This window comes from Ambystoma mexicanum, chromosome 8 (genome assembly GCF_040938575.1).
Source record: "Ambystoma mexicanum isolate Mex_15411 chromosome 8, UKY_AmexF1_1, whole genome shotgun sequence".
Classification (NCBI taxonomy): domain Eukaryota; kingdom Metazoa; phylum Chordata; class Amphibia; order Caudata; family Ambystomatidae; genus Ambystoma; species Ambystoma mexicanum.
The window spans coordinates 407,693,181-407,713,681 of NC_090929.1; the positions used below are offsets into that span (position 1 = coordinate 407,693,181).

Here is a 20,501-nt window from a genome sequence, read left to right on the forward strand (position 1 = left end):
CTGAAGTACGGAATGTGTTGGGAGATGGTGGTTCTTTTCCAGTGTACACACACAAGTTGCATCAATAGTCAACTTGCATCTTTTCTGTAAGTCTGCTCTCTCGAAAATATTTTACAAGGCGTCACAATTTCTTCTGGATTTTGCGAGCACCTGGTGTATAGCTGTAGACGAAGGATTTCAAATAGGACTTTCCGTGGGACTGATATGCTGCTAGTTGGGTGTGAGAGCCAATGCCCGATTTATTGTTCTTTTCAGCCACATTTCAGATTACAGAAACAAATCAATCAGTAATTTTAGCAAATGCGCTTCTCTTTATGCTCCAGCTTATTTGATAAGTAGTGCCAGTCTTCATCCATTCTTGCCAGTGGTTACCAATTAGTTGGTTCCCAGATGAGGTTTTTTTGGTGGGACTACTGGACATTGCAAACTTCCTTGATTCAAGGCCCACATTTTCATATCCTACATTATGTTCTCGACAGGTTGAGGGCATTCACAAGACTCTTTTCTATGTCCCAGATCTAACCACCATATGGCTGGATACTTGTCACCTTTTCATCAACGACACCTGGGAAGAGGCTGATGCCCCCCGCTGTTTGGCAAGATTGTAGTAACCCTGTGGGAGACTGCACCAGCCTTGTCCTCTTGGCAATAGGTAACCCAACCTTTGGTAGAGGCCTGTACTACACAAGTTGGTAGAGAGATTTAGCAGCCAGGCTTATCTCAAGAAGGGCGAATGTGAGCGGAAGTGTTGTAACAGGGCTTCACTGTTCAAAAGTCAAATACCACATACTCGAGGTTTCTTGATAAAAATAATTTTAACAGTCAGTATTAAAATAAGCCTTCCTTAGAAAGGAGAAAGATTTAACACTTAAATACACTTTCAAAAATACACTTTCTCAGTTTCAGTAAATAAGTAGATACCCTTTTGGAATGGGACACAGACACTTCCTACACCCTACGGTGACTTCAATTGCTAGGAGAATGTGGACATTAAATTATCACTTGTACGTTTAAAGGAATACAGAAAGTTGTGGCAAAAGGAAAAGGTTAGGGAAGGAAACAAGGTTAACAAGTTTCTCAAACAGGTAAGCACTTTTCAATCCCCCAATGCAATGTAGTTTAACCCTTTCCCAGCTATACAAGTAAGGTATGTATGACTTTTGGAGTGACAGTTAAACTAAGTCAGAGGGTAAGAAGAGTCATCAGGGAACAATGACAGCCAAAGTCAATTGAGCAAACTCTACGGCAGCTGAGGCTCTTCTTGAAGATTAGCACAAAAGTCTTGCACAATGTTAGAGAGAGTTTGTGGTTAAAGAAATACTGTTGGGCCACTAGCTGGGAGGCTTGTGAAGGGCAAAGCTGCAAACAACTCTGCAAAAGGCAGCAAATGCAAGTCTCAACTGAGAGCGAGCAAGCTACACACAACAAGAAGTACCCCTAGTTCACATTACCTTGAGTCTGAAGAAAGGTTCCAGCTGGCTTCTGTTCCTGTTGTAGTTCCTGCAGATCCTGTTGTTCCTGGGCCTCTGTTGTGGAAACAAGAGGGAAGACATCTGGGGACTTCTGCACTACGGTTTGAAGGTCGGAGGCAGCAATGGACTGGGCACACTTCAGATCAGCTGCACTTCGTGGTTTCAGCTACTCGCCTATAGCACCACTGCGGTTCTTGGATGCCTTGTGGACTTCCCTTGCTTCTGGGGTCCAGCACTCTGTTGAGGTAGCTCAGGCTTGGCTAGTCCTGCTTTGAGGGAGTGCGCAGGATCTTCCTGGAGCTCGGGTCCAGCTTAAAAACGATACACTCGTGGCTGTCCCCTGGCACTCGGTACCAGCATCCTTGAAGAAGTACAGCCAACAGGGTGAGGGGTTCCAGGCAAGTTCATCTTGGGACAGATTGGTCCCACCAACCCAAAGGGAAAAATCATCCTTGCAGGGCTTCTCTAGTCGATTAGAAATTCAGAGCTTCAGCAATGCTGCAGGGTTTCACCAGGCAAGCCAACATTCCAGGAGGGTGCAGCAAGCTTCTCTTAGTTTCTTCTTCGGTTCCTTCATCCAGTGGTCGACTGCCTTCCTTTCAAGTGACCTCGCCTTTTATACAAGTTTCTCCCATTCATTTGCAGCCTAGCTGTCACTCACACAGCAGTGTGGCTGTCCTCTAGGGACAACCAGCAAACCAATCACCTTTGGGTGCATTCCTGTAACCAAGGAGACTAAGCACATCGGGAACCTCCCTTGCTTCCTGCCCTGCCAGGAACGCTGGAGCCAGAGGCGGGCTTCAGCAGTGAACCCCGCCAAAGACAAAGCAAACAATGGGACCAAACCTGGTTTGGCGCACAGAGTAAATCTCAAGAAGGACCTTTACAAGAAGAAATGGTGAAAAAAGAAAGACCAGGGCCATTTTGACAAAATGGGCACCCATGGGTGCAATACTGCAGCTGAGGATTCAGTCTGCGATAATAAAGCACAATGGTAGGAAAAATAAACCACTGCCACCAGCCATTAATTGTAGAAAGGGTAACATAAAAATGTTACATGAGAAAGTAGACGAAGGAGATTTAAGTAACCCCTCCAGTACTCCACTCCAAAACCAAAAGAAAGAGTTCAAGTCAAAGTAAAATAAATGAGCGGGAAAAAAGATCTCCCTATAGGATTAAACATTAAAAGTCTGAAAGTCCATCAAAAGAGCCAGGGGTCTCCAAGGTGGAAGGGAATTAACACATTTCTAAGAATTCTCCCTAACACCTGCCCCCAAAAAAACAGCAAAATTAAAAGGTTGCACTTGCCGCTGCTTTCAAGTTTTGATTCCTGAATAAAGCCACCTTTTCAACATCATAACTTCTATGGTGCACCTAACATGACCAACATGCACCCATGCTAGCCCAAATCACTCTTCCCTCTCAGATGGAATAAGTGGCACTTATTTATTTAGAAGCTTATAGATCGCGCCAAGCCCACAGGCATCTGGGCGCTTTCTAACAGAGTGCAGAGGTTACAGTTGTTACAAAGCAGGTACAGGACAGACACAGATAATGGCATTTACAAAAAGATGGCTTGAGCATTATAACATGCAAAGTTTTCGAGTACAGGTAGGAGCAGGAGGTTGTGATGAGCTATGTGAGAGGGGGTGCTTGGTTGCTTAAGCTTTGGGTGAAGAGGTGGGTTTGGAGTGGTTTCTTGAAGATCAATAAAGAGTCTTGCGCTCTGAGTGGGAGAGGCCGTGAGTGGCTAGGCGGTGCGGATAGGTTGCTCGGGTGTGTCTAGAGCGCTGTGTCAGCGTGATTCTGTTGGACAGGTAGGCTGGGCCCATCTGGTGGAGACTTGTGTGTGAGGGTGAGCGATTTGAACATTATGAGTTCCTGTACTGGGCAAGTTGTTGGCTGTGATATTCTTTTTTGTTTCTCAAGGGAGCCTCCGGGGCTATATTGGGAAGGTTAGTAGGGCTGATCATGGTATTTATGTTGAAAATGATTAGGTGGTGATCAGTCCAGGGGCAGGGAGTGTTGGATATGGTGGTGGCAGTGCAGTTGATATCGGCAAGCCAGTCGAAAGTGCAACCTTTCGCATCCGTGGGATTCTGGATTATGTGCGCAAAGCCAAGTGCTGATATAGTGTTGGCCAGGGATAGAGCATTGGTGTTGAGTGGGTCATTCAGTCCTAGGTTGAAGTCCCCTAATTTGATGGTTTGAGATTGGAGTTTTGTATTAGACGAGATAAACTGAGTGACCTCGTTCTCAAAGGCGTGTGTGGGCCCAGGGGGACGGTAGATGAGGTGGACATTCCCTCTCTCCCATCCTCTTTTCTGATGGGTGCAAAATACACAAACTCCTGGACAAGCATAGGTATTATGTGAATACAGAGGTGAACTAAACTAAACATGTCAGTGGCGTCCCACTAGAAAAGAAAAAACGATTCTCCATCTAAAAACAGAGGTTTCCCATTGGCACAAGTTCTGGAAACAATTATTTGGATTTATTGATCTTAATGGAACAGCTAGTGGAGTGAAACTGTTGCAGAGAACAGTTTTTGTAATGCTTTCTCAGTCCTATCCAGAAACACAGAATTGCCACACTATAGCAGCTTCCTTCCAATGATGTCCAGTGCATCTTGGGTGGTCACTTCCATTCTCTCAGGATTGTGAATGGAAAGGGCACCAGTAGGCATTCTTGTTATACATGGTAAGTCTTTTTAGATAGGAAGTCTACCCTTGATCGGCTCTCTGCTTTTTCCCCTTGCATGATCAACCCGCCCCTAATAAGTCCAAAGTTAAGACCCCCTGAAGTGTACGTTGACTACCAGCTTCATATGACAGAGCACAAATATGGCAGTGAGCAGTTGCATCTATTTCTTGTGGCTTTTTTACCAAATCCAGCCTAATCTGGAAACACATCATTGGGTCACCATAGCAAGTGCCATCATTGGGGCTAAACTGTACTATTCCAACACCATCTACATAGGCACCACAAATTACCCAATATTCAGTTTACAGTCTATACAAAACGGTGCAGCTAAGATAACCACCCATTCCACTTATGGGGCGCTCATTACTCCTATTCATTGCCAATTACACTGGCATTCTGTAGCAAAAAGGATTACATTTAAATGTGCCACTTTAATTTTTAAATAAAGGCATAATATTGACCATTTGTATCTGAGATCCAGAATTCATAACCAATATGAGCATGGTGTTGTGCACAGGTTCATCTGTTTTCTGTTCCTAGATATAAGCTCAGTTCTGCTGGAAGCATAACATTCTTGGTTCAAGGCACACAAGTGTGGAAGTTGTTCCCCATTTCTGTGAAAACCATAACCGGTCTCAGTAAGTTCTGGAAGGAACTGTTTCTTTTTTGAGAATATTTCTCGGTTTAGACATCACTCCACCCCCCCCCCAAACCCCTTCCTGTTTTTGATATGCCTTGGGTCTTACCACAGTAGAAATAAACATCAGTTGCTGTTCTGAAAGGGGGAGCGGTTTGGCCCAAGTCATATCTAACTTGAGCTACCAACTCAAAAGATGTTTTGCAGAATTATATTTGGGGCGTAGAGGGGGTGGGGGTGCAGGATTATACTTTTGTTTTCCACCTTCCTCCAAAGAGTCGGCCTGCCTGGTCAATAAAAATCTGATGAGCAGCCATGCTATACAATGCTCTTAAACCTTCCCGGAAAGGTAGGAGAGATAATGGCCTCTTCCCCCAACCAGTTTTGAATGTTGTGCAGTTTTCATTTTGTAAGTGCTTACAGTTTATTTAAACTTTTACACTAAAATGACATGAAACTCATAATAAAACAAGTATGTAGTACTTTAAAGACATTGGCTGCTACATCCATCAGACGGAACGGTAAATAAATAAGGGCACGAGTATTGTTTTATATGGAGCAGAATGGTTACAAAAGTCTCACAAAATGGTGTAATTAAAAAGTTTGGCTTTCAATGTTGAAAAAGGGACAAATTGGGGGATCACTAATCTGGAAAATGCTTGAGACAGTTCCTGAAAGCACTGCTGAGAGCCAGTTTGGTTCCATGTAATAATGTCGCCACAAAAATATCGCCGAATTTTTTGTTAATTTTTTTTAAATTTTTTTTTTGTCCCTATCGCCACATATATGGTCACCCAAATAATATCGCCACGACATTTTCCCGGCGATATTATTTACGGCGACCATATATGTGGCGATATTAATACCTGGTTTTAAGTATGAACTCCTCTGCTGGACCTAGCTCTGTTTACACGAAAGGTTCCACTTGTTGTGAGGCCTGCATTTTAGTGAACAACTCAGGGGGTCATACAAGATTTTATCTGCCACCCAATAAATGTTGCAACGCATATCAAGACTTTGCATGAGTGCAAGTCTGTTTTATGGTTTCCCTCTGTGTTTTTTCAAATTGTCCAATGCTAGCTAGTACTACCTGCAGCTTACATTCCTTTTTCCTGGCAAAATCATGCAAACTGTGGTCGTCATTTTCTGTTTTCATGTTTCTTCCGAGTGTTGTATGTCAGAAATGCTTATTGCCCTCATCCACAATTGTCTGTAAAATTATCAAGATTGTAGCCCCCGTTTTTACAACCTTTTCGTTTTTACTTAATTGGAGGTTTCACCCTTCCCATGCCAATTTTGGCCCATACACCTGCCCGTCTTTTCGCTCTCCCATTTTTCTTTTTCCAACATTTACCTTTCCATCTGTGCATAGTCGGTAGGCTTTGTCAAAATTAGGTTTTCTGGAAGCTAGCCGTCTCTAGGCGCAAAGATTCTTTCCATCAATATTTGGTTTGCTTTTAAGGTTGGTCAGCCTTTACTCGTGGTTTAAGGAATGACAAGCTGCACTCACAGGCATCCATCAACATCACCCGGCATCTCAAAGACGCACACTACTTCACTTCTCCCATGGGTACCCCCTGTTTAGTTGGTCAGTATCCATTGGCCGTCCCACTCTGCACCCATTGCTGCTCACTGCACAAGGCAGCCCCCTTACATCCAACAATACATACCTTGCCACACACTAGACTGACATCCCTCAGTGGGTACCATTACCCTATACATTCTTCAGTGCTGTGGGCACTCCTCCCTCACCTACCCGCTTAGCTGGATCCAAGAAGGCCAGGGTGTAGTAGAGTTGATCACTATCGTTGTCCTTGCCATCCCAATCGGCCACCAGCTTCCAAAGGTTGTCTGCATAGCCCATGAAACCTGGGGAAATAAGTAGCAATTAAGTATTTAGTGCTGAGGTTATAAACACTAGAACCAAAAATGGTTAAGAGCTGAGAATAAGCAGGAAATACACAGCAGTGGATGGAAGCAATTGCAGGTTCCATCCACGTGAAATGAGGATAGCCAAGAGAGTAGATTACAAAAACAGCAGCCCTACAGATAAGGGGTGTATCGGCCACTTTTACTGTTTAATAAAAGACAAATCTTAACCAAAAAATAAAAATAAGGAGTAAAAATACTCCCAACAAAGAAATAGAAAACGGACACGTAGAACCTTGTGCTCCTACTTGAACCCACACAGCTCCAGGGAGATGTTTGGAACAGTAGTGCACGTTGTACCAAAGGAAGAAACTATTATTAGTACCTGATCAGAAGTAGTAAAGATGTGTATGAATAAATAGGTGCCAGAGAATAAGGATTACAAAAACATTTCCGTTTTCCTGTTACAACATATTTTAAAAATAATTTTTCTCCCAACAGTAAAATACTACAACTGTAAAATCTTATCTGGAACACTGGAAAACAGGAACCAAAAGAATAAATAGAAAGGCAGCAAAAAGAGATAAAGGCCAGTAGCAAGCAGAAGGAAGCAACAAACAAATGGGAGGCAGTGCTGGGCAGGAAGGTCACCATGCGGACAAAATTAGGCAGTAGAGTTGGAAATGGTACGAGAAAAACAGGCCTAGCAAGGAGGCAGGTACGAGAGGAATGGACAGGCAGGTGGGAAAGGACGGTGTCATGAAACTGAACTGCTGATATTCTTCACTCACCTCCAGATCCCAGGTACCGCTTACCAGTCCGCACCTCTGGGTACCTGGAGTCTAACCTGCGGTCAGGGTAGATTAGTGTTTCTGCTGAGAACAACACCCGACTTTTGGCCTGCTTGAATTTCTTGAGAAGTTCTGTTGGGCCAGAAGCAAATATGACATCATAGCTGTAAAAAGAAGGGTAAGCCAAGATTTAAGGAGAGCAAGCACGGGAGAATGGTTGTACATGGAAAGACATACAATTGGGAATGACAGAGCATGGAGGAGAACAAAACAACTATGCGGGCTGACAGCAGAATAAGGAACTGAAAGACTATCCCTCCACTAGGATGCAGTTGCACAGATTACACATGCAAGCTTCTGGTCTGGTTACCTCTCGGTGAAAAGAACAATTACATCCTCCTTGTCAGCAATATTCGACAAAGCGGACTTCAGCAACCGCACCTTCTGTCCCCCACCTGCTGGCGTCGACTCGTCTGCATGCCAGTCTTCTCCCAGACCCAGCACCTGCAGGTGAAGAAAAAGAGCCACCAGCATTCAGACCAGGAAGAAAGCACAAAGTACCCAAGACCAGAGAGAAGGTATCCTACACGGACAGCTCGACATCTCTCTGACACCACACTAAAAGATAACAGAGGTTGCCATCTCCCGCTGAGTCCCCACCAAAGACACTCACAATTGGACCTCTCCCACTGAGATCCTACCAAAGAATCAGCAAGCAGACCTGCCCCACCAAGACCTCACTGAAGCAACATCAGCTAAGGATTTACAACTAGACGCTTTGCACCAAGCTCATCTAACAGCCGTAGCTCACTGCAGCCAAACCAAGCAAAGAGGAGCTGGGCATCCTACCCTCCGCTTGCACAAAATAACTAGCAACCTAGGACACAGATTATATAAGATCTACACCAGAGATGCAGTACTGTGTAGTTGGGACTCTTCCCAAATATCCTGCTCGGTAGGCAAAACATGCAAAAGGCCTCATCAGAGCTGCAGGCGCTCCATACCAGAGGCAGACCATGCATGATGATTTCTAAAAAGATGCTTTCGCTAAAAGGTCGACTGTGGGCAGGGTCACACATCAAAAATGCGTCATTACCTTGACATCATAGTTGAACACTTTGGCCGATCTCTGGAAGCGCCGAAATCCTTCAGTCTCCTTCGTGGCAACGGTTAGCACAAGCACATTTTCTGCAGAAAAATACCCCAAGAATTAGAAAAAACAAACAAAAAGTTTCAAAATGTCAGCAGTTGGAATGCAACGGGTTATTACAACAGAAGTAAAATATTCGCTGTGGTCTTCACAAGTCACTTCCAGCTGCGGTCCTTCTCACACGGGTGGGACATTATCTCCACACTGCAACTGTTAAGTCACGCTATCGCAACATGTCACCTCACGTTAACTTGTCCCTTTTCATCCAGGTGATGGCAAAAACTAGAATATTAAAATATCTGGGTTGTCTGCCTCTTATTCAGAGATGATGGAAAAGTCACAAATCATGCTCTTCCTCCAAGTTCACTGTAGTTTACCCGATGCTACTAAATCATCTCAGATCATGCGGAGCAGCACTCGACCATTCTTAAAGGTTTCATTCAAGACTCTGAATACAGAAGGGGAAACCTATGTAAACATTTCCCTCCAATGTCAACATTTCCCGCCAATTTGAGTTTACCCAAAGAATCCTCACCATGTCGAGAGCTATGCGATCTTTACATGACCACTCTCCAAAATCAGTATGTTATAACCGGATAATCCAGAACTCTACGTCGAACAAGTGAAACCAACCCGCCATCCGCAAATGTTTTGGCCTGCTACTCCGTTCAGCCCCAGACAGCATAGTTAAAAGGCGATGGGTCATGGGAATTTAAGGCTGGAGGGTGACAAGTTGCCTACCCCCAACATGGTATTTATAAATCTCGGGCACAAATTAATACATCAAGAATATTGAAGGATCTCAAATGAGGGTCTACATGATGTGCAGCTTTGGACAGAGAAACAGCATAAAACTCAATGGGACAATGGCTGAACTCTTGACGTGCCATGAAGTTCTTCAGACAAGACTCTCTACATCCAAAGACCAGCAACACCCAGAACTGCATTTGCAATTAACACCAACGTAATTTAATTGTCTAGTTGGGGTGTTATGCAACTTCCTGATGTCTCTAGAAAGGATACAACCTTTCGTATTTTACACGGGCATGAAACTCATAATGGCTTTGTAATAAACAATCACCTGGATATCTTCAATGCACAATACGTTAAATTCCCTGCAAAAAACCTGTTGTGTATCTAAAAAGACTAGACATCTCAGTGGAGAGTCCGGCTGTGAAGCTGAAACCGTGGTAACACATCTCTGCTGTAACATATTCCTCTGAAGGGACCTTGAACTATGCCTGCATCCAAGGTTCTCTAATGCCCAAGAGTCAGAATTCCTTGCTAAAACAATACGACATTGGGGGGGGGGGGCAAGGGGACTCAAGTTGTGGGGAATGCTGTTGAACATGTGCTTTTTAACTATGCCTGAAATATCATTTACTCTTTAAACACGAACCAGGGATCTGGATTCCAGTCATCACTACGTTTTTCAACAGTATGAGCAACAATGTGGTGTTTTCATCAAGTTGAAATGGGGCTGAACTCCTCCCCCATCCACAAAGGAAAAGTGACATGAGCGATCCCTCCAACAAACGCTCATTATCACTGTTGGAGTCCGTATCAAAGTGTGTAGGTAAAGCTGTGTTGGTTCAGCTGGAAAAGCCACATCCCAACACATTTACAGACAGGATTCCAGAAGGGAATGTCCCCAATAGAGCAGGTGTTCTGCCTCAATCTGCTTTTGAATGAATACGTTATTTTGTGTAAGCAGGCAATATACATGGTCTTAGTGAATTTAAAAATCGGCATTTAACACAATGCCCCATAATCACCTTTAGAGAAACTCCATGTAGCAAGTCTGATCAGAGGTCGTACATTAATTATAATCAAAAAATTAAGCAGTGGTATGCTAGAGAATGGGAAAAGCGAAGCAACGCAACAATTCCCTGCAAATACAGGTGTGGGACAGGGTTGTGTCCTTTCTCCACTTCTCTTCTTGTGGTACCTAAATGATGTTGCCACCACCATCTCTAGGCTGGAGGCGGATTCTCGTCTCCTTGGTAGTGACTAGAGGGGTGTGCTTTTTTCCCCAAAGACTCCGTTAGAAACAGTTCAGCTGCACCACCCCTAAGTATTTGTAGCAAGAGAGAACTTAGTATCGATCTGAGCAAAAAAATAATATATATATATATATATAATAATAATTATGAAATATGTGTCCTGTCGTGCCAGGCACAACATCAGATTCACTGGAACATCAGCAGGTAAGGAGATGGAGCAGGCAGACACATTCATACTCCTACGCCCCGTCCCCTTTCCTTCATACTTTTGGGACATTCCGCCCATCAGGACCGGAGCATTTTGGAAGCATCAAAAATAACTTTGTCCTTCTTTTATACGCAGGGCCACTGCACGTGACAGCCCCGCCTTCACCCTTCAGTCCTTTTCTCCCCGCGGTCGGACGAACTTGCATCGTAGGGAATTTTCTTTTTTTTCCCTTGTCCTTCATCTTCCTGCTCCGGTTCCACTGTCTTCTTTTCTCAGTCTATGCTGGAGTGCCTGGGATTCTTGTCCTGTTCTTCGTGTGAATGCCATTTCGCAAGGGCAGATCCCCATTCTCTCTGTCTGGAGTGCTTGGGCCCGGAACATCATTAATTCCACTGCGACTCTCTCTCCGTCCAGGCACTCCAGCGTAGGCTCTTCAGAGGTGTTCCAACGGATTCCTCCTCCACACTTACTCCTCCTCGACATTTACAGCCGTTCAGGAAGCGTCCGGTAAGTTACTTCCTTTTTAAGGCACACCGGCCAGGGGACTCCTTCCCGGCGTCTTCTGGTTCCGGAAGGGGCCCAAGTGGCTCTGTTACCAGAGTTCTCCCTGAGGTGTCCTAGAGGGATCTAACCTGGATTCTGGAGCTCTGAAGCCCCCTTCAAGGGGCTATCAGGACCGGGGTTCACCATCTGGGGCCTAAAGCTAAGCCCAACATTTCTGGGGCTGTTTTGACCGGGGTTATTCCTGGGGTTTCCAAGCCTGAAACTAAACGTACCGAGATTAGTCTTGAGGTTTTGTGTAGGGTGACTAAAGGTACCGGAGGTAATCCCAGAATAGGGCCTATAATTAAAACCGGCAAGGCCTCCTTCAGGGGCTCTGGCTATGAGGTGTGACCCTAAGCCTTCCCACAAACAGTCTTGTGGTCAAACCGATCCTGCTGAGGGGGCAAAGAATGAGGGTAAAGGCCCCAAGTCTTCAAAAACTGGCGCTGACGAGGTTTCCTCACCAAGGGCTAATACTTCCGCAGAATCTAAAGGGGAAAAAAAAGAAGTCTAGATCTGCTAGTATCGGCTCTGCCGAGGTTCCCTGTCACAAGGCTAAAATGGATTTTAAAAAGCCCCTGAAACCTGTGGCGACAATGGCCTCACTGGAACCTGGGAAGCAGATCACCTCAGGCAGTGACAAAATGGCGGTTCAACCCATGCGGTCTGATGCGGCCATTTTGACAAGCTCGTTTATGTGGATCCAGTTGGTGGAGGGTCATCCTGGCAACCATCCTCTTTACAATCATGGTTGTATGCCCCTCCATAGCGGCTTCCACCCACTCCTCTGCCTAGACCTTCCTCTGAGGACGTTTTCTTTGGCAAATTTCTGGCCCTTATGCACTCTGACCAGATGAAGGCATACTTTAAGGATCTATTCAAAGAAATGTATCCAAAGCCTCGAGCCGCAGCCTGCTCCTACTACCCCTCAGCAGGTTTCTGTAGTGCCGCCCCATCCTCTTCCAGGGGGGCCCTCCTACACTACCACCACTTTCACCAGTGTTTAAGACGCCAGTTGCACAGACAAGTATGCCCACAGTGTCCGAGGTACCACGTGCTGCAGATCAGTTTTCCGTTCCTGCCACAACTAACGAGGACCAAGATAGCGAAGACCCGCCCCACTCTCTCAGAGCCTTCCATGACCAGGTTGTGGATATGATGTCATTGCTGAATATTCCAATACCCGAGCTTCCGGCTCCACAAGAAGGTACTTTCAGGAGCCTTAGCGCACAGGCCCTTTCCTTCAAAAAGGATGTGCATGCAGAAGCCTGCATGGTCTTGGAAAAACCTTATACCAGGCAGCACGTAAATAAGAAAATTGACATGGGCTACAAGCTACACTCCTCAGAGGACATACCTTTGACTGCATAGCCACTCCTCTCGTCAACTGTTGTAGCAGCAGCTACACTCCAGTCTAGGCTGTCCTCAACATCCTCTACGGCTGCCTCTCAGGTCCTGTCCAAACTTCTTCCCGCCATTGGTGAAAAAAGTGTTTTCCAATTCGGGCCTTCAGCTGCGCCAGGCGAATACCGAAGTTATCCTTGCAGCAGCAATACCAAGCTGTGGAACGTATCCCTCAGGACAGGCTGGAAGATTTTAAAGAGGGCCTATCTGATGCCAGAGTTCTAGCTCAGGGCCTGCTGGAGGCCGCAGCCCACCATGTAGACACTTGTGTATGGGCCTTAAGGTTGGCGTAGACATCTCACGCCAAGCGTGGTTGCATGCACAAAGTTCTCGAAAGCAAGCGCGCAAACGGCTAAATCTTTGTCGGTCCTTGCAAAATCCCCAGCTAAATCGGCCTATATGCAGAAGTCGGGGACCCAGATAAGGTCCGTCCCCAGTTTTATAGGGTTCCAGGAGCGTCAAGCACGCAGGGCAAGGTTCCTCTGGTGCACCTCGACGCAAGCAGCAAGACAAAGTGCCCGGTTTTTCTCTTGGTCATCAGCCTCCTCCTCCTCTGCAACAGGAGGTCTCGCCCCCAATAAATCATCCAAATGATGTTTTCCATCGGTCATGCGAGACTCTGGTGGGAGGACGTAGATCGTCACATCTGGAGGCGTGGCAGACCATCACATAAGATGAAACGGGACCACAAAGACTGGAATTACCTCTGAGGGTCACCATCTGGGGGCTACGACTAAGCCCAACACTTCTGGGGCTGTGACAACTGGGCTGATTCATGGGGTAAAACCCTAAGGAACCACAATCAGGGGCTTTTTCAAAGACCAGCGTGATTGAGGAGCTCCATTTAGGAACTTTGGCTACCGGGCGTGACCCTATCACCACAAACAATCTTGTGGTTGTACCAGTCCTGCTGAGGGGGCAAGTAAAGAGGGAAGAGCCCCAAGTCTTAAAGCACAGGCCCTGCCGAGGTTCCTTCACTGAGGGCTAATTCTTCTGCAGAAGCCAAACAGGGCTGAAAAGCGCTCCAGGTTTGCTAGTACCGGCACTGCCGAGGTTCCCCCTCAGAGGGCTAAAACCGATCCTAAAGACCCTACAATCCTTGTAGTGAAAATGGCCTCACTAAAACCTGTGACGGAGATCACTTCAGGGAGGGACAGAATGGCGGTTCAATCCACACGGTCATAATGCAGGAGGCACGTAAAACTTCTACAGGAGCGCAGTACAAAAGGAAATGGCTTTCTGTCTGGGTCTTGTCTTTTATATCGGACCTTGCAGCCTTTGGCATCCACGTCTTATCGTGCAGAACATATCTGTCAGCTATTGCAACTTATCTTCCTACAGATAATTGCTCTTTTTCTCTGACAATTCAAGTAACCAAGAGGCATTTCACAGGCTTTCTGCCGGTCAAACCTCCTCACCCAAAATGGGATCAAAACGTAGTCCCAACGCTTTGTGTCACAAGGCATTTGAACCAATGGCTACTACGGAGCTCAAGTTTCTCTCCTGGAAAGTGGCCTTCTTGATTGCAGTGACATCCGCGAGAAGAATAAGCGAGTTTCAAGCTCCATCAAACACTTGTTCTTGACCTTTCACATGGATATGGTTGTGCTTTGCACTCATCCTTCTTTTCTTCCAGAAATTGTCTCAGGGTTCCACATAAATCAGTTCATATCCCTACTGGGTTCTACATAACATGGATGTCAGAAGAGCTCTAAAGTTTACCTTGACAGAACAAGCAAACTTAGAAGCTCCTCAAAACTCTTCTGTTACTTTCAGGGACCCAAAGGGGAAACCGGCTTCAAAAGCATCCATCTCACGCTGGATTGCTTCATGCATCTCAGAGGCTTATTTATTTAATGTGATATAGTTTTAAAGAAAACACACATAAAAATATAAATCTCTAAAAAACGTGTACAAAACGTGTACATAAACAGTATATACTCACATAAATTCTAAAATTCATACTGAATAATAAAGAGTAGCTTTAACAACATGAGCATATCAACTATCCATGGTCAATACAATAGACAGCAAAATTAAGACTAAAAACATCTCACATTTCATTTCCTTTTCCAGGTTTATCATAAAATTATCGTCTCATAGTTTAGAGGTCGATCACTTCCATTTGTAACATTCCTACCAAAAAACGGTATTAACAGCAACCTCATAATATCAATCTCGTTGTCAATAGTGTGCAAAGGCATATTTAGCTACTGTAGACCCTATGAGGGCCTATGATGAGCATAGAACAGGAGAAAAGATAATGGCAATGAGTGTACTGTCTCCTCTGGCCCTTTGACCAATCCCTGCATCCCTTAAGCTGTATAATTTATGCATAGTTGTTTTAGCGTCATAAAATACAACATACAGTAAGGTAATAACAGTGAGACGATATAATAATAAAGTAGTAATAAGATCTTATCGGGCCCACAGATTTGCACTGCAGATTTTATTCTGCCATCAACATAGACTTTTATGCTACCTTCCATATGCTATACAGGGACATAAGAAGGCTTAAATTGTTGGTGTTTATACACTGTTTGCAGAAAAGGAGGTCCCCGGTTTGTGTAGAGTTGATGGACAAATCTACCTAGATGGACTATGTAGACTTTCCCCAGGCAGGGACATTCAGTCAGGACATGCTTTGCAGTCTCAGCTGATCTTTATTGTGACAAATACGGCAGCAGCGATCCTGTTCCTCAGCTGCACGTGCCGCACCTATAGCTGCCAGTACTGGTAAATAGTTAATCCGCAACAGGAGGATAAATCTTACGAGACTGGGGAGGGATGGACATAAATTCAAATATGACTGGGCTTTCTTAAACGTATATAATACGTCAGATACAAATTTATAACTTTTCAGCCGGCCCAGCCAAATAATGTTTTCGTTCCAATCTCAGAGATCAATATGTTCCCCAGTGAGATCCTCATACTAGTATAATCGTCCCCCCCAATTAGGTGTCTAACCTATATCAAACAATACATGCATACTCTTACTCAGAGATGCTTTCTCCTGCTGTCTACGTTCATCGATGCCCATACTGGTTAGAAGCGGGTTTGGGGGAGCATTAATCATCTTAATATAAAGTTGTGCTCTCTTTTTTAATACCAGAGATTTGAGCAACATAATTCCCAGTTCCAATCTAATGATTGCCATGGGTATGCAATTAGGCAGATCCAACAGCTTTCTCCAAAATCTCCCCTCAACCAGTTGAAGCCATTTCAGCTCCATCTCAGTAAGGGTTTCAAGCCTGTATATCGCTGTGGGTGTCTAAAACTGAATATACAGCTCTCTGGCCCACCACTGTGAATACCCTCTTCTTTTGGAGGATTGGAGCATTAATGCAATCAGCTTCGCTGCCTTCCTAATCAATGCAGGTACTATAACCCTTGCCCGTATTAAATTTGACACAAGATATTTGTAGTAGGGGGTGTATGCGATCTGCACAGCCTGCACTTCCAGGCGAGGTCTAGCGATCTTTTTGCCTGTGAATAACATCAGGCCATTAGAATCTGCATACTCCCAAAATGATTGTGCCGATCGCTGGATACCAAAAAAAGTGTAATCCAGCATCACTAAATCATCAGCATAGGCCAAAACTGTACAGTGCGTAGTGCCGATTTTAGGGGACAATTCTGAACATATGACGCACGCGGCAAGCCGGAATCCATGAAAGCATGGAGCGGACCGGAGTGTGTGGAGCAGACTAGGTTGCATGGAATGGACTGGAGCGCATATAATTTGCTGTCGTATATAATATGGTTTGGAATGCACAGAACGTCTGACAGAGCATATAACCCATCATATCACACCACCACGCTTACTCTCTCCTTAAATCACCACTCAACTAGATCACAGAGATACTATGACACCATTCGGTATAACAGTTCTCATACCAACATCCACCGCTCACTCCACATCATTCTAAGTAATCACTGCTGGTTACACCCGCCCCAGCCAGGCGTCCTCCTCAGGCCTAACGCAGCCACATCCGATCTGGATAAATCCTGCCAGAACGAACACATACTCCTGATCTCTCAACCATCACACCTACCGCTAAAAAGCAGCTATTACACAGATACCGCACGAGCTGCACACATACCTGGTGCTCACACGCACCTTTTGACTCTCTCTACTGATCTGAACTTCGGTTCCCAAGGGCGTTCAACCAACCAGCGCCTTCAGACCATACCAATGGTATATAAACGCAGGGAGATCAGATACAAATAGGTGGTACAATAACGATGCTGTAACACAACCCAGATTTACCCCACTCCTGGCTAATCGATCTCGTCATAGTTCCCTTAGCATCCAATCTTAAGCACGGTGAAGTATTTTTATGTAAAAATTTCGATAATACAAAATTGCAGTAGGACAACCCATGAGTTCTAATTTGTGCCAAAGAAGCTTCCTACAAATCATGTCGAACGCGGCTTTAAAATCTATGAATAGAGCATACAGTGGTGGGCTGTTAGGTCTGCGTGCCCTGGTAACCAATACAAGAGGAGCAAAGTGTAAGCAGTGGAATAATCTGACCAAAATGCACTTTAGATTCTGTTGAGAATACCCTCTTGATCCACCCAATTCTGCAATTTTCGCAGAAGTGAAGGAAAGAGCTTCACTTAACAATCGAACATGGAAAGAAGCCGGTAATTACCAGGATCGCTCTTACTGCCCTTGTTATAAACCGGAATTAAAATCGCTCTCTGCCACGACAATGGTATCTCCCCATCCTCTAGTACCTCATCAAGGAGGATTTTGAGCAAACAGGACCAACACTGTGATTGCTTTTAAGAACTACATTAGCTAATCCATTAGGCCCTTGAGGATTTGAGATTCTTAATTTTAGTTGCTAAATCTGCAGCATTAACTACAGAGGGAGGGCAAACGGGCTTGAGGTAAGTAGCTATAACTAAATGGGAAGGCTCAGGGACATTATGTTTGATCAGAAATGACTACCATATATGTGCACTAATGGGGTTGATTAGGGACTGCTCCCTGCTGCCTTTTGCCTCACCCAGTATGACCAGATACTACGAGTATTACCACTGCACAATGTCGTTACCATCTGATGCCAAAAGGAGTCTTTACTGCGATCAGCGTCCTGGGCCCTTATGCATTCTCAGGGCCACCAATTCTGCCAAGCTCCCATCTACCCACAGCACTTGCATCTGCACACCCTCTGCCCTGGAGATTCGCACCTACTCCTCCCGCGGCTCGAGTCCGTGTAGCACTCAACATTCCTAGCACTTACATCTGTGGTTCAACCATGAGCTCGGACTCCCCAGGACTTAACCCCGTGTTCCTTGCTGCACTTGCACGTAGGTTCATCCTTTCTACCTTTTTCCCTCTCTGCTCTTACATCTAGTGTTTTTAATGTTTTTTCCACCCTTGCTCCCTCCCTACCCTTTTTGAAACAGTATTGTCTTATTGTACAAGCAAACAATACAAAATAGTTATTTCAATGTATTCTTAGCTGCATGTCTGATATATATGTACTTGCTGTTCTCAAACAGACGTTTAATGGGATTTGTAATTCGAATACATGTATTGCCAATAATGGTGTGCACCAGTGTCAACTTCCGCCTACCTACAAAATCAACAAATTCTGACCTCCAAACCAGCAGCGGTGCTTCCACGTCAAAGATACACCCACCAACCTAGCGTCCCACCGGGGCCTTTCAGAACCATGCCCTCGGCAGGTCATGCACAAATCGCAAGCCAGAAATGATCTCCAATTTCGAAAATGACACTACTGCAGGGTTTCGCGAACTGTTCACTGACACGACTCCATGTTCGTATAGCAACTCCAGGTTGCCAGGCCAGCGTCATGACTTCGCGCACTCTATTTGAAACTTCACCGAACGGGGTCGTAAAATGCGAGCATAGGAATGTCCGGCAGCTAAGTTTAGGACGAGAGCTGGACCAACAAACCAAGAAGCGACAGAACCCTCGGCGGGTCGGTGGGACTGGGAATGCAGGAGCGGACAGTTTTCACAGCTCCTCGGCTAGACAGACTTGTCTCTGCCCTCAACCCGTCGAAATCCACAAAACATAAAAAGTTATTTTAAGCATTCTTGAACCAATTGCAGTTTGGTACTAATTATGCACCGTAATGGACCGTGTAGAAGCGATATGACATTGGCTAGTCCTGTACTCATCCATCACTGTAAAATCCAATATACCTAACCCGCTCCATCATCTGACCACTTCCACAATCCCCTGTGGCCCAGTGTCTAACAGATGACTCTCCCGCGTACCTCCAGCTCTACAATGCACAAAAACCCCTTCCATGCCCACATACCTCACCCGGGTACCCCCCTGCAGTCTGCCTCTAACCCTCCATACTTCCCACCTCTTTCCACAAAACCCCAAGCATGTCATGTGCAATGCAATAAGCCAGCGTGACCTCAGTTCCTCTTCCTACATGCCCTCAGCCCCAACGGCGCCCCGCGCACCCCTCTTTCCACAGCACCCCAGCCCCACTCTTACTTGGGGGGTCAGATCCACATGTCCCCCTTTGGAGCAGCAACAATAGCGCCGGGAGCAGCAAGAGGCGAGCCATGGAATACGGCAGCAGCCCAGTCAGTGGCGCTGCTTAGATCGGGGGTGCTGGGCTGCCCTGGCAAGCTGTGACTGTGGTGCTGGAGCCTTCTCCGGTGCCTGCCTGTTGTGTCTCGGTGGCGTCTACTGTAGAGTCTAGACCGGCTGTCTCTAGTTTCCGCAGTTCTACTGTGCTGAACCTGCTGGGGGGTCTCACTTCCCTCTGCCACGCACAAACCACGCCTCCCTTTCTGCTCTCGCGAGAGCAGTTGCCCCCTCGCCCCCTCAGTTACAGATGTTTGTAAGGACGTGCGGTGCGTGACTGATGTGCTCACGTTCCACATCTGTAGGGTGGGGGAAACAGAGAACATCTGTCTCGCCACCCCCCACAAAAACGACCAGAATTCGCAGCAGGCGGAAAAGCTGCCCGATGATACTCACTCCTTGCAAAGTTACAAATAAATACACCCCTCTCTTTAGACTCACGGTGATAGAGACCCATGTGAAGGGAACATCACAAGCACGTTATGATCTCTTGGAATGAGCAGGTACTGGAATGAGCAGGCCAGGCACCTGGATATCCCCCCACCCCGCCGCCCAGGCACACCCACCTACGTCCATACACAAACCGAGAGAGCGCAAGACTCAAAAGGCACTTGACTTGACCCCTCACCCCCCCCCCAAGCTAAAGCATCCCCGCGGACCACACGTGTGACTCCGAGCACCTCCTCTCCAGCCCACCCTTCTCTGCAAAGTCACCAGCATGCTGAACCACAGTGAAGTGCATTTTAAAAGTCACACTCTGAATTTAGTATGTGCAACATGGACGAGATAAAGCAATAGCTTACTTTGTAGATAATAATCCACGGGGGGGCAGTTATATGTATGTCATCATCATAAAGCTTTTATTCGACGATTTAGTCAATTAAAAACGCATAGTTACAATAATAATAAGAATTCAATACATAAATAAGAAATTGAAACTTAATAACCAATGATATATCCTACTATATTTCGTCTAAGTCTAGCACATTTACAGAGAGTGGATCCAAATGACCAAATACAAATGTGCACATATAAAAAGTGGCCATCATTTGGCTCCTGTATTTAAAATCTGCTGTTGGGCTGTGCACATATATGGCGACAGGTGCATTCATTTATCTACTAGCAACATTAC

The 20,501-nt window shown here is 45.6% G+C and overlaps 1 protein-coding gene across 1 annotated transcript in view; it reads right to left on the reverse strand.

Annotated features, from left to right (window-relative positions):
• The window catches only part of PLOD1 (procollagen-lysine,2-oxoglutarate 5-dioxygenase 1), a 103,374-nt gene extending 83,829 nt beyond the window's left edge, over positions 1-19,545 (reverse strand). The window contains exons 1-5 of the mRNA XM_069609908.1: positions 19,274-19,545; positions 8,569-8,660; positions 7,843-7,976; positions 7,473-7,636; positions 6,569-6,681 (exon numbers count right to left, since the gene is read on the reverse strand). Coding sequence (XP_069466009.1) covers positions 6,569-6,681; positions 7,473-7,636; positions 7,843-7,976; positions 8,569-8,660; positions 19,274-19,346 — 576 coding nt within the window. The 5' untranslated portion in view covers positions 19,347-19,545. The remainder of the gene's footprint in view (positions 1-6,568; positions 6,682-7,472; positions 7,637-7,842; positions 7,977-8,568; positions 8,661-19,273) is intronic.
• Between the last annotated feature and the right edge of the window lie 956 nt (positions 19,546-20,501).